The sequence below is a fragment of the Amblyomma maculatum genome, chromosome 2, assembly GCF_055883805.1.
Source record: "Amblyomma maculatum isolate TAMU_Amacu chromosome 2, ASM5588380v1, whole genome shotgun sequence".
NCBI classification, from domain to species: domain Eukaryota; kingdom Metazoa; phylum Arthropoda; class Arachnida; order Ixodida; family Ixodidae; genus Amblyomma; species Amblyomma maculatum.
The window spans coordinates 227,676,393-227,692,691 of NC_139345.1; the positions used below are offsets into that span (position 1 = coordinate 227,676,393).

The 16,299-nt window shown below is 45.6% G+C and overlaps 1 protein-coding gene across 3 annotated transcripts in view; it reads right to left on the reverse strand.

The window, feature by feature from the left end:
- The window catches only part of LOC146201456 (GATOR2 complex protein MIOS-like), a 279,626-nt gene that overhangs the window by 224,077 nt on the left and 39,250 nt on the right, over window positions 1-16,299 (reverse strand). For 2 of the 3 annotated variants that reach the window (XM_084595859.1, XM_084595858.1), the window contains 2 exons: window positions 15,030-15,100; window positions 11,056-11,117 (listed from right to left, as the gene is read on the reverse strand). Coding sequence is in view for 1 of the 3 variants with exons in the window: in XM_084595858.1 (XP_084451984.1) it covers window positions 11,056-11,117; window positions 15,030-15,100 (133 nt within the window). In the remaining 2 variants the exon portion in view is untranslated. Of the gene's footprint in view, window positions 1-11,055; window positions 11,118-15,029; window positions 15,101-16,299 lie in introns of those variants that run through there. The other variant, XM_084595860.1, reaches the window with a different exon arrangement.

Consider the following 16,299-nt stretch of genomic DNA (forward strand, 5'->3'; position numbering starts at 1 on the left):
ACGCGCAGAACAAACGTTGATGCAGCGGGCCCAGGTACCTGGCGAGACATGCACCGTATATATCGAGGATATTATGAAATTGTGCAAGGTAGTAAACCCTTGGATGTCCGAGGAAGATAAAGTGAGGCACCTGCTTAAAGGTATCGCTGTAGATGTCTATAATTTTCTTATCAGCAAAGACAATTTGAACTCTACAGCTGACTTCATCAGGCACTGCCGCACTTTCGAAACCTTGAAGTTGCGCCGTATCACTCTTAAATTTGGGTGACTGGCCAACGTCACATCTGTTGCGAGCGTTGATGTCAGTGGTCCGGAGTCCATGGCTCATCTGATACGCAGGATTGTGCGGGAAGAATTGTTGCGTGACAAAGACTCTGCGTGCCGGGACGAACACCAGTATGATGGTTGCGCGCTGCAAGCAGAACCCGCGACCCCATCAACTTCCTGGACTCCGGCTTTAAATGCATCACGCTTTGGCGAGGGCAGACAGCATAATGATTTAAACACTTCTCAGCCACGGATGGGCCGAAGAACCACCTACACACGCCAGCTGGTTCGTCAGCAACACCGTCCCGATTACTACCGCCAACCAGAACTAGTTTCCGCCCGCATTTACTCGGACCGGTGGCGCCAGCAACCCGTGTGTTATAGCTGTGGCATGACCGGACACATCTTCCGGTATTGCCGTCGGCGGGGCCTGCTACCACAAGATCATCGACCGCTGCCCAACATTTCTAATCATTTTGACACTGAATTTTATACGACACCAACTCTGGATACATACCGCCCGGCAGAGATGCGAAACGGATCGCCTGCTTCGAACCGCAGCTTGACGCCGCCAACCCAAAGACAGCGACAATCACCGTTTCCTCGGCGCCGTTCTTCCCCTTCGGGAAACTAGAAGACGCAGCCGATGGGGGTGAGGTCGCCGGAAAATCAACGTTCCCAATACCTCTGCCTGTGTTTATGTTAAAGAACAAACTCGAAGTATCCATTGATAGCATCCCCACGATGGCACTAATTGACACTGGCGCAACAGTCTCTGTTATGAGTTTAGCATTCAAGAATCGATTAGGACATAAAGTGATGTTTAGCGTGAATCAAGCTGTGGTATTCCGTGGTGTTGGCAGTGAATCATTGGTGCCTTTGGGTGTGTGCTATGCGAAAGTTGTGATTGGGGGCCAAGCGTTTCGAACCGAATTCACAGTGTTGCCTCATCCCACGCATGAAGTAATTCTAGGTATAGACTTTTTGCAACAGTGTGGTGCAACGTTAGACTGCCGTAGTGGACAGATCTCGCTTAATGCTGCGTTGATGTCGGCCCTTGTCGAAACCTCGTCGCTTGATTTAGGAGCGTTTTCTGTGTCTGAAGATACAGTTGTACCTGCGATGTCCGGAGAATTCATTCAAGTTATTTCATCTACGAATTTGTGCGAGAATTTCGACGCCGTAGTGGAACCTACAACGCTGGCCTGTGCAAAGAAGAGTGTCTTGGTGCCTCGTTGCATAGTTTCAGTCACCAGAGGCCACACCTTGCTGTGGACTGTAAACTATTCAGACGAGCCAGTCGTCGACGTCCTCATCAGATTTTCCACCAAATGTGCGCGGCTTGCGGTAGTGCTGCCAGTTGCTCACCGCAGGTGTTGTTCGGACAGCGTCGCCGTCTTGAGCCATGTCAGATGGTAGGGGTGGCAAACCAGCGAGCCGGCGGCTTCGTCGAAGACAACGGGGATCCGTGTTGATCTACACCGCAAACTCCACCACAACTGTTACGTACTCAGTACGTAACGGGGGTGTTTATAGGTAGTCTAAAGCGCTGCGAGTCACGCAAGGAACACCAGCACACACCACTGTGTCTTCTGTTTCTTCTTCTTCTCTCCAGCCTCTTCTTCCTTTCCTGATGCCCCGAAGCACGTGACAATATAACTCACCATTTTAGCCTGAGAAGGAGCATCTTCCCTCCCCTACATAATTCATTAAGCAAAGCCCAGGAGATACTCTGGCACCAGCTACAAACCCGTTCCTTCCCCTGCCCCAAAGTATATTCATATATATTCAAAGAACAGGTTGACCCTAAATGCAGAGTGTGGCGTCGACACCACTTTAGACCCGACCTATTCGCCACCTGCAAATTTGCTGCCAAGAAATGGGAGGCCGTGCTGCGCTACTCGGACCCGGCCATCCAGGCTCAGGTCACTGAGTGGCCATCTGGCGCGGCCAACAATCAAACTGAGCCCTCACCTCTTAAAGCCAATGAAAATACAGTCGAACCCAGATATATCGAAGCTGGATATATTGAATTTCGGTTATATTGAACTCGCGGAATATCCCCTTGAAAATCCAATATAAAAGTATAGGAAAGCCGCGTCATATATCGAACTCAATTTCACCGGTCATTCGATATATCGAACTCCGCACCACGCACTGGAAAATGTGCCTTCCCCAAAGACGATCGCATCACCCTCGGCCGTTTCCTGCGTGACGTTTTCAAGCCACGCGCAGAAGGAATGAGAGGGGACAGTTCGGTGACGGCTGGTCTGGGCAGCGTCATGCCCATTCCCCAAAGGTGAGCACATCTGTGGTTATCGTTTCCCGCATGCCAGCACGTAACGTTCGCAAGCCATGTGCGTGAATGAACCAAAGAACCGGTGGGAACGAGAGGGGAAAAACGCAAAAGAGCGAAGCGCGAGGATGAGCTCATTCTTTTGCCGAGCTGTCTCTCTCCTTCCTCTCTCCCGGCCTTCGTTCGCAGCAGCACGCATGCGCCAAGCGAGCTCAGCCTGTTTTCAGACAGAACCTCGGACGCCCTCTCCAGCGTGTGTTGCGAACCCTCTGCGCGCAACGGCTGACATGGCTATGGCGCCTGCGGATGTTAAGAAGTGGCAGATCTCTCATTTTTTTTGCGAGAGTCGTCTATTCTTATCGTTGTGCTGTACGTGTGGCGTACCGCAAGATATAGTGGCTGCGGACATTAAGAAGAACCAGTTTTTTTTTGCGGGAGTCTTTTATCCTTGCATGCATGAATCAACGAAAGCACGCGGTCAGCTGCGATCATGACACCGGCTTTTAGCATTTTTCGCTTCACACTGCATTTGCAGCTATCATGCTTTTCAATGATTTTGGGGAATGGACTACACCCGCCCCAAGCGCAGCGTGATAAATCGAACGAGGCTTGTGCAACCAAGCCATCACGGGCATCTACCAAGTTCGCTCCCCGCCACCGCAGGAGCTATAAAAAAATAAACACGCCATGACGATATCGCTGCGCAGCATCTTGGCACGCTGCCAAGAAATGAGCTGTGGGTGAGACGACCGAAACGGAGTGGCGCGCGCTATCGACTTGCAAGCAAAAACGCCCGCGATTTCTGCCGGGCAACACAGTAACCTTGTTTTGAGCTGCCGCGGTGGATAGAGCAGCGAGAGGGACTCAGTTCTAACGAGTTGGAAATTTTTTGCTCTGTCGCTGTCGCTCGTTGCTGAGATCGCTCAATCGCTAGCATGTGAGCGAGCTGGCCTAAACGCTTTTTTTTTTTTCAAACTTCTCGGGTGCAAAAGTGGAGGGTGGGTTCATTTGCGAGTGGGTTGATTACGCAACAAATACGGTATCGTTTTTTTGCATCATAAGTGCCGTCTCAAGCCGATTTCTATATATCGAATTATCGATATATCGAACTATTTCGCGATCGCCTTCTAGTTCGATAGATCCAGGTTCAACTGTAAATATTTTCCCATCCATCCATGTGTCCGCAACCCTACCTACACCTTTGATGGGTGCAATTTTTTTTAGCACTGACCGCAAATACATCATAGTTGTGTAGCTGTATATACCTGTTTGTATAAATGCCTCTCCCATATACATCCAAATAACCCGATCCTCTGCATCCATCTGATCCCCGCAAACTTCCTAATCTCATCTGCCTGACTGAGTTTCTGCGGCCCCCTGCTATACTTGCCTTCAATGGAATCTACAACACATAGGCTCAGTTAGAATGCGTTTTGTGTGTGCAATTCCTACCTATACCTTTGACGGGGATAATTTTTTTAGCACTGACTGCAAATACATCATATTTGCGTAGCTGTACACACCTGTTTATATAAATGCCTCTCTCATATTCCTCCAATTACCTGATCCTGTGCCAGGTGCATCCATCTGATTCCTGCCAGCTTCCTAATTTCATCTGCTTGCCTGAACTCATGCCGCCTTCTGCTACACTTGCCTTCCCTTGGAATCTACAAGACATAGACAGGCGCACTTAGAATGCATTTTCTGTACTCAATCCCTACCTATACCTTCGACGGGTGCAATTTTTTAGCACTGATGGCAAATACATCATAATTACACAGCTGTATAGACCTGTTTATATAAATGCCTTTCCCATATCTATCCAAATAACCCAATCCTCTGTCAGCAGCATCCATCTGATCCCCACAAACTTCCTAATTTCATCTGCCTGCCTGACTTTCTGCTGCCCCCTGCTACACTTGCCATCCCTCAGAATCTACAAAACATAGATAGGCTCACTTAGAATCAATTTTGTGTACTCAATCCCTACCTGTACCTTTGATGGGTGCACTTTTTTTTAGCACTGATTGCAAATACATCATAATTGCAAAACTGTATATTGACCTTTTCAAAATTGGCCAAAGGGAGCTGCCATATTGGAGACTGGGCTGTGCTCATAACACAGGAAAAAGCTGCAGATTCGCCCCCCACACCTGGTTCTCAGCCCAGTCAAACCGGTTTCTCCAAGGGTCGTGAAAAGGTCTATAGCTGTGTGTATAAATGCCTCTACCATATCCATTCAAATAACCCTGTCAGCTGCATCCATCTGATTCTGATCCCCGCAACCTTCCTAATCTCATCTGCCTGCCTGAGGTTCTCCCAATTTAATCCCACAAGCACAGACAAGCGATACTCATACAAACTGAAATATATAAGGGAAGGAACTGAACTGCAGACTTCTCGGTTCGACAGTCCAAACTTTTGCTACATGTGCTTTATGCTGTGTGTGCTAGCCCGCTTGGAATCTGATCCCCCGAGCCAGGAAAATGGTGCACACCCATATGTGCACCCCTCCCAGTACTCTTTAACATGCACTTTTTTGGCTTCAAGCTTTACAGCGTAGAAGTGCAGGTGCTTAGGGGAAACGTTGGCTGCTGCAATGCACCTCAAACAATGGCACGCTAGCCAGAACAGTAGCTTGGGCTTGTTGGTTTTCCATCCTGAGGTAACAATGCAAAACATGGACGGGAGCACGAGAGGACAAGACAGGTCTTGTGCTCCCATCCACATTTTGCCCTGTTACCTTAGAATAGCCCAATATCAACATACTTGTCACACGAACCACTATATGTGTATTTACGCCTACTTGCACAACACCACTGATAAAGAGCAGCTGAACAGTAGTTTTTCACATATTACCACACCCAACCTCTGTGTGTAATGACTCAACCTTTGGTTCCTTTGCATGCTCTCGGGATGCTGAAGAAATCCATGGTACCAATTAGCAACTTAAGCTATCGGTCCAAATATTCTTTATGTATTTCTTTGCGTACAAATAAAGATCGCTTTGGTTGATTGATTGATCAATTGAAATCTGACACACATCTGGTGAGAATATTAGAGCTATATATCCATGTATAGGGAACCCAAGCTCAAGTTTCGCCGCGCTACGGCAGCGCCGCATTCCTGGCGTGGAGGCGAAATGTGAAACTATGGGGCTTCGCCGGAGCAGACGCTCCGCTAGATTCCTGTGCACGCGCGGCGATCGCGTTGTGCCTGGCGGTTATTTGGCGATACAAAAACGCTTCCGCTGATGCGGAACGGATGTACTAAGTAGCATTGTGCCATGGGAAGCCACAATAGTAGGCGAAGCACCCAAATTCGAGGCTCACATGTGAAACTTTGCAGATTCCTTTGGAAGCGTGTCCGCAAGACCTGTTTTCCAACCCCATGACAGCGTTCTGAGAAGTCTCGCGTTCTTTGTGGAAACGAAAAGAGCCAATTTCCCCTTTCTTCGTAAACTCAGAAATGTTGACAGTTGACAAAGACGGCTTGGAGAGCCATCAAAAAAGTACAGTGGTTAAACACCATGCATAAAGAGTGAAGAGGATGGAAGATTATCCTTCTCTTCACTCCCCGCATGTCTAGTTTTGCCGATTTTTTGTGCTATCTCCCTGCTTTGTGAGTGCTCTGAAAGCAACCAAATTAACAGATGTGACGTCCGCAATCGAGACTGATGTGTAAATGTGCTCTAAGTGTCCACAGCTGCCTTTTCATTTTTAGATTGACCAAGAAAATATCTAGGAACGAGGCCTTTTTTTTTTCTGGGGTGGGGGCGGCGTTGGAAAACATGCCTTGCTGAGACGCTTTTACAGATTTTCGCAAATTGGCCAATACGTGAACCAATTATTATAATTATTATTATTATTATTATTATATTTAACGAAGATACGTCGGAAGTGCAGTACAAAAGTGATCCTAGCTATGGCTCGACTAACACTACTCGCAAGGAACACCCCATTCGCGTCACAGGGTTCGTGAGTGCAAACCAAATATTATAAATGAAGCACTACCATTTAATAAGAACCAAAATAAAACACTGTGTAGTACAAGCTTGGATTTCACCTGCCTTCCGAGCCAGCTAGCCGGTTATATCGCGTGTAGCGCACGGAGCACGCATGTGCTTATGAGATTGCTAGCGTTCTTGTATTTGAAGAAACACCTCCTTCGAACTATATACTTATTCTTCTACTGCGAAATTTCCTTTGGTAACGTCGTGATAATAAAAAAACAAATCCGTATATAGATCGCATGCTACAGGCCAAAACGATGGTCAACGAGCGGGCCACTTTATTCCATAGTACGGATGATACTTTAGCAGTTTTTAAAGATATTATGTACGACAATATAATTACATAGCGGACTTACCTCGAGATGCATTCCTACCTTTTTGCTAACGTGGGACGCATTCACAATCAATATTTACTCATCCCCGTCTGTTGTCTGCTCTACAGTGCAGACGTGAATAAAAAGTTTCCCGTTTATAATAAAGTATTCTTCATGGAAGTACGCGTCAGGTTGCCCAATCAAGACGGAATGCGGGTTGCATGTCGCGGTGCACCTGCGGGGGCGCGTCAATGCGCGTGCTCGTGCGAGAGAAAGCGCACGGCGCACGCCGTGAAGGCAGCGAGCGAGCCGGCGGCGTCCAGTGAGTGCCCGCGCGACAAAGCAGCACGAGACGTCTGCACGTACGCAGAAGCGAGCGAGCGAAAGGAGAAAACTTGCACGGGATGCCTAAGTGGTGCCGCCGCGTTTATCCCCAGTTTCTATTTTTCTGTCAGAGATGGCGCTTCCTGTCAGGAGCAGCAGCGCCGCTCGACGGTGCTTTGGAAGCCTATACACAGATGGATCTGTATCACCACAAGTGTCGCCTGGAACTGTGGTGATGCCCGCTCAGAACACGACTCTTTTTTTTTTTTTAGGGCCTGATTCTCCGCCAACTGCTGCTGAGCTTTTAGCCCCTTGGTAAGAGGTTTGCCACATCTGTGGGGAACCACTTCAGAAGTGGTGTGTATTCACAGTTTCAAAGCCAGCATTACAAATTTGTGCAAGTTTTCTACGCCACAACCCTACCAGCCACTGAGTTCCTTATAACTGCTCGTGCTCAAGGCCACAAGACAGTGCTTTAGTGGATCCATGCACACTGAAGGCTTGATGGAAATGAGCAGGCCAATGCTGAAGCAAACGGCACCCTCAGCAGTGGCCTCCAAACAGTTGTGCATTTTACTAGAACGGATACCACTTGTCTTCTTTCGAGCTTTATCAGAAGTGTGGCAGTGACTTATTGAGCCTAGCCAGACACCGGAAACATCTATCTTTGAAGGCTTGACCCGACATCGTTTTCTGTTCCGCGTGGAATTATGTGCCATAGTGCATGCTTTCTCCATAGACTGCACTTAAAACATGGCTTTCATACACATATATGTATACTTAATTGGACAGTCTGGAATGTTCCACATGTGACATTACGGAGACTGGAGCGTGTATTAGTGGTGTGTATAGGCGTGCAATCCAATAACTCGAGTTACTTCCTTGAAGTGTTTTGGCCCCTCTCAGACGACTTAACTTTTGGCCGCTTGGACAGAAACGGAAAGCTCTACAGGCAGTGCAGGCTTTCTGCTGCTTCTCGAGTGACACAGGACTCTACTCGTGACTGTGGTGCAAGTTATTATTCCTCTGTATATTTTAATCAAGTCACGACCCTCTTTGGTTTTCTCTTTCCCGTTCCCTGTACAGAGTAGTAGGCCAGATATTCAACTTTTCAGCCAACCTATCCGCATTTCCAATCAATAACTTGACTTTTTAACCCTTATGTGAACATATTTCTCCTGGATGGTTGATCTGATAATCATAGCATCATAATGCAAGGACAGGCAGTGCACGAGCTTTTGGGGTGAACAATTTTTACCCTAGGAATGTCTTGTTAAATGATGTAAAGGATTCTGAGCTGAACAATTTTTGCCCTAGGAATGAATGATGTGAAGGATTCTGAGCTCTGCTTAACATGATCCTCCTCTTTGGGGTCTAAGGCACCAGATTCTATGGGACTAGACGAGTGCTGTGGAATGAATGTTATCAAAGTGGAACCAAGGGGCCTGTTCTGAGTGGTACAGTATGCTGGTAAGGGCACCTGTTATGCTGGCCTCATGATGTGTGTGCACCTGTATATATCTGAAAGTTGATAAAATGAGAATTAAACATGTAATGACGAATGTAATTTTTTATGCAAATATAACATTACTGATAAAACAAACAATCTAAACAATGATAAAATAAGACAATATATTTCAGATAAATTTTCTCTTGGTACATTATCAATGGATGCCTCAATATCGGCTAATGATGGACATATGACTGCCAACTTGATAGTATTAGCCATACTATCATTACCTGCATCTGAAATGCATGACCGCCTTCACTGGCTCAAAAACTGGTTTGACATGCCTCCACAACATTACCACCCCAGGTTGGAAGCATTCAATTATATCACTTGAAAATAGGAAACTAATCAATTCCTGCTCCCTCTTCGAGATCCTGAACATTGGAAACACCACAGAATGGGCCATTGTTAAACTATAGCCTAATTACTTGGACACAATGTATGCTCGTGACATGAGAAGAAAATGAGCATATTACTGCTATAAGGGCAGTCTGGCAGGAAATAATCAAATAGGACTGGTCGAGTAGCTCTCAAATAGGCATATCTATTAGCAACTGAAAGTTAGGGCTACAAATCACAACTACTTTCACTACTTTTATCACGCGAACTTACCTCACACCGCCTGCACTTGTTTTGCCGATTCACTGGGCCAGCGGTATGACGTCTCGTTTGAGGTGAGCTTTCTTCGTTTCCTTACCAAGGCTTCGAACTTCTAGTAGAAAGTAGTCCCAACACATGAACCCAATCTGTGTGCCCAAACTTGTGAAAGCGAACGTTATTTCCACTCAGAGAAGTCGTGCTGCAATCTCGCGATGCACACGATTGGCATAGCGAGCACTCAATTCCGCACAACACGGAAAAAGAGGCGAAGATTGAGCACGGTAGAAGTTGTAGGAAGTATAAAGGGAACAAACAAACCAAACATGAAAGAGCGCGGGCGCGGGTTCCGGACGCAGCCATTACCGCCTGAACAGCAGACGGAGTAGGCACGATCGCGGTCACATGCTACAAATGGACGGAAGACATTAGCGCAAGCAAATAATTAGTGCACTCTTTCTTACTGGCTAAGTTTAACGGAAACCTATTATTTTAGGTCCAATAAAGTTTAAAACTGTGTCTAAGTATATGTTTCTGAATGTATCAACATGACGTCATTGAGAACCGTTAACCCGGCCTACAGGGTCGAATGGTCAATCTAGGAATGCGAAAATGCAATGATTTCAAACGGTCGTTAATAAATGTAGGCTCAAAATTGCGCAGAAATATTTAGGAATCGACTGAAGGAAAAAAAAATTACGACTACATTTTCTTTTCACGATGTCTTGTTTACTTCTTGCTCTTGGTCTTATTCATCATGTCACCCAACCAACTTGTCTCCTCCTAATTCTTGCTGCTTGTCCATTAATATTTATTACAGGAAATATTGCAACTTCCTAGTCTGTTGGCTATAAAGCTGTTTCAATGTTTTTGAAATGCTGTGCACACTCAATCAGCAGTCTGTTTTCCATTCTGTGGTCACGTCATGGTAGCAGTACAGTTCACAGCCCGGCACTGGCACTCTCGAGGTAGGAAAGTATAAGCAACAAATGACTCAAAGCAGGGCTTCTCAAACTTTTACAATTGGGCGATGTCGCTGATCAGCCCTCAGTTTATTCTGTCCTTTGGTTCAGTTTTGCAAGCATTAATTGTTTTTGGCTATCAGGTTGTTGCCCACTGCTCAGAACGAATGCTGATAACTACAGTCACAAGATCAATGTGGCTCAGCTGAGCACGAATCACGTGACGGCTTGTCAGGCTTTCACTAGTTATCTGCCGTTCCCTCTTTGGCAGCAGCGTACTTTCCTACTTCACCAGGTACTGAATTTTTGAAGCAATTGGGCTCGTTGGTGGCAGAACTCCACCCTGGTGCCGCTGATGCCATTGGAATGCCAAAAAAAAATAACCAGTGTGACGTGCCATTTTTTTATTCTGGCTTGGCTGACTTGGCTGTGTAACCCACGCCTTCAGTGTCTACACGCATAAGTGCCCGAAAACCCTACATGGGTTCTGTATCCCTTTTTGCCGACATGATAGAACATCTTGGCTCTGGTGAGCCACTGCTGCCAAAGCTTCCTTCAGAACATACACAAGCTGGTGGCTCTAAAATGGGTTTTAAGGAACTCTGTGCCTGGCCCGAAGTGGGACAGGAGTGAGCAGGAGCTCATTGGACCCAGGCCTGCTTGAGAACCCCTTACTCAAAGCAATAATTTAGGATTCTAAGCCTGAAAGCATATCACCTCACCCTGACCCTGAGTTTTCACACTGTGCTAATACTGTGTGACGATTCACTCACCCGAAAGTATTCCAGGTCACTCTGGATGGCCAATAGCTCAGCACCTGGCAGGACATCCCGACCTGGTGTGCAGAGGCACAACTGGTAAGTAAATACCCCCAGGGGCAGCATCCAAACAAGATTTCTGTTCTATAGCAAAACACACAGAGGCAATTTGAAATGTTTCACTGAGTTGCGTTCAACCAATTGTGGGATATTTCTGCACAGTATGGGACACTTGAAACAATACACTTGTTGAACACATTAGCCAGATTTGTCTTGGCAGAAGGGAAAGCATGAAAGGTGGGCTCAGGTGAGAGCCAAAGGAAATTATGGGAAAAACTGGCATTATCTATATGAAAGAACTTCATTATGTTTCCTCGCACAGTCATGAAATTTGTGAATATTAAGCACGGACTGGCACTTATACAAACTACTACTTTATTAAATCAATCCCAGAATGGAATGGACTGAGGGAAGCGCAGGTGTGTTGTGTAAAGAAAATGTCTTTTTTCCATGTTGTAACTCCCCTGCTGTAATGCCTTCGGGCACTGCGGGGTAACATATGAATGAACACTCAGGCTACTTTGTTGTCTTCACCGGCTGTCATATGGCAGTACCAGTGGGCATGGACTGCTTTGTAAACTGAGGTCCCATAACATCTTGTGTGTAGCACCTCATGTGAAGCGTGATAGCGTAGGGCCCAGTTTCTATTTGTGGCTTGATAAAACACTGAAACCATGGAAGAATGTGCACAGAAATATTAATGCTGACAGATGAAAGTACACACTGGTGATTTGTTGGTGACAAGGCCTGCATTTTGATTTGGCTTAGGAAGGCGGCAGTTTGGCAACATACCCAAACTAACCTGCACACCAGACAGCAAAGCAGTGACTACTCAGTTGCCACAAGAAAGCACGCATCCACTCTCTTCCAGGAGGACGACTGTGTAAGCCATCATTTCTCAAACAAGGGAGAGAGGCACTAGAAAAGCTATCACTTGAAAACATGAGAAGCAATTTTTCACACATCAAATGGTGACATCTCCCAGTCCAACCACACCAATTCAATTAAATATGCTCTATAGGCAATGATATGCTCCCAGCAATGATCAGTCCTCAGAAGCACATAGCTGTTTTGCGCATCCTGAGGCTGCAAAGTAAGAAGTGCATCTAAACACCCACAGTGTCAAAGAGTTGAGTTGCAAGTGAAATGATCATAGTTTGCTGTTGACACACCATTTTCCTCTGTCTTGTGTGCACAAGGGTGCAGAGATGCTATCTAGATTAGGAGAAAACCTGACACTATGCAACACTAAAAAGGTGCAAAAGTTATTTGCTAGTAAACGACAAAGGAAGTTATATCTGTTAATTTCTCAAGGCATTACGGTTTAAAAAAGTTGTCTGCTGGGCTAGCTGGTACAGAATTGTAAAATTTGAAAGGGCTCGGAAAGGCATGCTTTTAGAGTGGCACAACTAGGGGTGTTAACCCTTTTACTGTCATTAACGTAGCAATATGTTTTTGCATGCCCCCTACCCTTTGCACAGTGTATATTCTCTAATAAGGGTGTGTAGCAAACCACTATTTTCAAAATACCTGACCAGGTTTTCCCTGATCATTTCTGTTCAACTTCCCTGACGAGTGAAGAGGCTCAAAAATGTAACTGCTGATGATAATGAGCACAGATAAATAATTCGCAAACAAAAAGCTATTTATTAATCACATTCTGCAATTTAAAACAGTGAAAGGCTGTTATTAGTATTAATGGCCGGTAAAAACGTCAAAAGTTTGCTGAAAATTAAAACTGCACTGATGAAAGCCTCAGCACAACTCTTTGATACTTCCTATAGGGTCCATGTTTCAAAACACGCCGGTTTTGATTGGTCAAAATTCGGGTGCCTCAATGTGAGGCACACTAGGTGTATAATAGTGGCGGCGGCCATTGCAGGAAACTGCGTCTAAGCTGGAAACTTTCAGATTGTTGATAAATGTGCAGTCACGTGGAAAATAAAATTACTTGAAGACGTGCAGTAGCGAAAATTCTTAAAGATAACAGCTGCAGAGTTAATTAAGGGGAGACGCGAGTCTTACAACGGTCTAAAATGGTGTAAAAATTATTTTGAGAAAAACTCATTTTCGGAACACTTATCCTTTCGAACAGCTGCTCAAATTATTAACGCTGAATTCGGTCTGGAAATGCGATGAAATCGGCTTTTAAAACATCACTGCAGCCACGAAATGCCCTCCGAAAAGAGGAAATTTGTTTGAAAATCCCATGCATGTGTTGTGAAAGTGTTTATGATTTGAGCGAATGCCTCCTAGCAAGGAAGAGAACTGTCCACGTTTGCAAAGTTCACAGTTCATCACACACTGTGTTTTCCTAATGCTGAAATTAACTTGGTGACCGCTAGTTGGCACCCGTTCCGCTGGTAGCAGAGACTGCGACAGAAACGAGCACACGATGTGTTTCCCCGACGTCGTGTCGATCACCTGTGTTGATCGCGGTTCGTGTGTGTGCTGTGCTTGACAAATGCCATGTGCACGCCGAGCACTTTGAAAACGACATTGCACAAAAAAGGACATTAGCTGCACAGCTGTTGGGCTACTTGCCACTATTCTGCGATTTGCGCTTTGTGCAGATATGGGTGCTGGACGGTACTGTGTAAACTGTGAAAATATCTGCGCACTTTCAAGGCAGCTGTCCCTTCGAGAGTACCTTCCTGTTTATTTATTTTTATTTCTTGCTAGTTATGTGAACCTATGTCTGCAATAGGTATCTGTGCGATGAATCGGTCGACTGAACACAGCTTCACCCCATCAGGTCTTTTCAAAATAAAAAAATTTTTGACGCGATGCCCAAGAAAAAAAAAAGTACAGTATGGCGGGAGCAGACAATTGAAAGGGAAATGAGGGGCTCATTATGAAAGAATTTAAAGGAGTGAACAGTCTACGTTGGTTAGATGGCATCCTTGAGGCACTGCAGAGGAAGATAGTGAGAGACTGGAAAGCGTGATAGGGTCACGAAGAGCCGATCGTCGACACGACTGCACGACTGAACTAAACTCAAGTCAGAATCGACATCATTCATTGCCGTCTCCTAGGGTGAGCATAATTTCCTGCTCAGTTTTGTTTTCCGTTCCAGATGCTTCAGGGGCTCAACTGCAAAGTTTTCTTCAAATCAGTTTATTCAAACATCCTACGGTGCTTACGGACACAAAGCCGCTTGACAAGGCCCCCTACAAGACAGCGTTTGATGCGTCAATAGCAGAAATACACTAGCAGCTGCTCATAAACAGAAAAGCATACAAAAGGATAAAAGTGTGATGCCAATAACAATGACAAACTTTTAGAAAATTGCATAGCACTGGGAAACACAGCCTGATGAGTACCTATGATATAGTCAGACAAGGAAACTAACAATATTGCCACATATATGCATTTGTTCAAAAAAATACTGCGCAAATCCCTGAAACATTTAGAGCCATTTTGAGTGTGTCTTCTTTCTCCCTTCTTTGTTGTTGCGAGGAATGCGCGCCGCTACAACCCAACGTGACATTTACAAGTTCATTATATTATTTGTGCATAGCAGTATTTAAAACCACGCTTGAAACAGCCAGCACAACAAGCCATCGACCTTCCCGCAATGCCACACGTGTGCAGGCAGGTTCAGCGTGCCTGCCGAGGGGAGAGTGAAATCCCAAAACTGAGGAGGTAAGCAGCCCAAGAGAGGAGAGTGTCACAACCTTTAGGATGAAGGGGCTTTTTTACCCTTGCCTCCCATCTATGCCCCTATAGAATTATGATTTGGAGAAAACAAAATGTGTATTCTCCGCTCCATGTCATTTCTTTCAATCAAAAATAAATGCCTATGTTCCTTCCCTGATATCCTTGAAACCAAGCCGACACTGGGGACGTGGTCAGAAACACCTGACAGCAAAGCAAACACTGGTGGCAACAGTACTAAAAGCATTCTAGAGAGGAGTGTTCACACTCACTGGCTTCCCTGCTCACTGAATCCTTTTCTGGAACTTGGAACAAACGAATGTCGGTGCCCACAAGAAGGAACCTGCAGAGAAAAATTGTGTGCTGCATGAAACGTTTCCATGCTGAAAAAACTTAACGGCAAGAATGAACAGCTGCCACCTGGAAGGTGTGTCACACAGTGGTCTGGTCCCATAAACCCTTATACACTTCATGAGTAGGACTCCCGTGAGTCCGCATCCCAAAATGCAGCTGAGGTAAGACTGTCAGAAAAAGACCGGCTAAGCTTGGTTTAAATTCACTGAGAGCAGACACACCAAACGATCTCAAGTGATAACACAAGAGAGATATTTATTGGACTTCTGTTTGTTTCCAAAGTTGTCCTACCTAGTGTGCAAAACAAGGCTGGGAGAGATATTTCACACAATTACAATGCATCCTTTCTGTAGCACTGCAGCTATGGCTTGCCATTGAAATACCGTATTTACTCTCATAATGCTCGCACTTTTTTTCACGGAAAATTGATGCTAAGTTGAGGGGTGGAATAATTATGCGGGGAAAATTTTCGAGCAAATGTTTTGGAGCGCTAAAAGCAAATTTAAATAGGTGCGAATTGGGATTCTTAGGTCAGCTATTGTAAATATAACCAAAACATTACTTTCAAGCAGAACTTACCCTTGTTATAAAAGGACAGGGTCGTCAAAAGCACTTTATTTACCGCACGCAGCCTCATCATCACTCCCTGCGTTCCATGGTATAATGCTCACAGCAGACCATACAGTTCTACTCAGAGACTTGATCCGAGTCCGTATCGACACCGCAATCGCTGTCTCCAGTAGCGCACTACGCAGAACTCGTTGACGCCCAAGTGCCTGCTAGCAGTGCAGTTGCTATGCTGTAGCCCGTACTCGAAAGCTTTCAGCTTAAAAGCAACACGGTAGACGGTGGAACAAAGCAAATAACATGGACGGAACAATGCGGACACCTCGCAAAATGGTGACAACTACAAGCATCATGGAGGTAATAAAAAAAGACGAGCATAACTGATGATGATATACCCGAGCACGCTATCGCCGCCTGGCAGCGCATGCACAAAGATGCCGCTTGTTACTACTAGCAGACGACTCTCGTGTTGGTGGTGCAATGATTATGCGAGGAAAAAAAAAATTCCTATTTTTGACGCCCAATGTTGGGGGTGCGAGCATTATGTGAGTAAGTATGGTATTTGTGTTTGCAACAGCTGTGGAGTGGGGAGAAACCCTTTCTTTCTGAAGTAGCCACAAG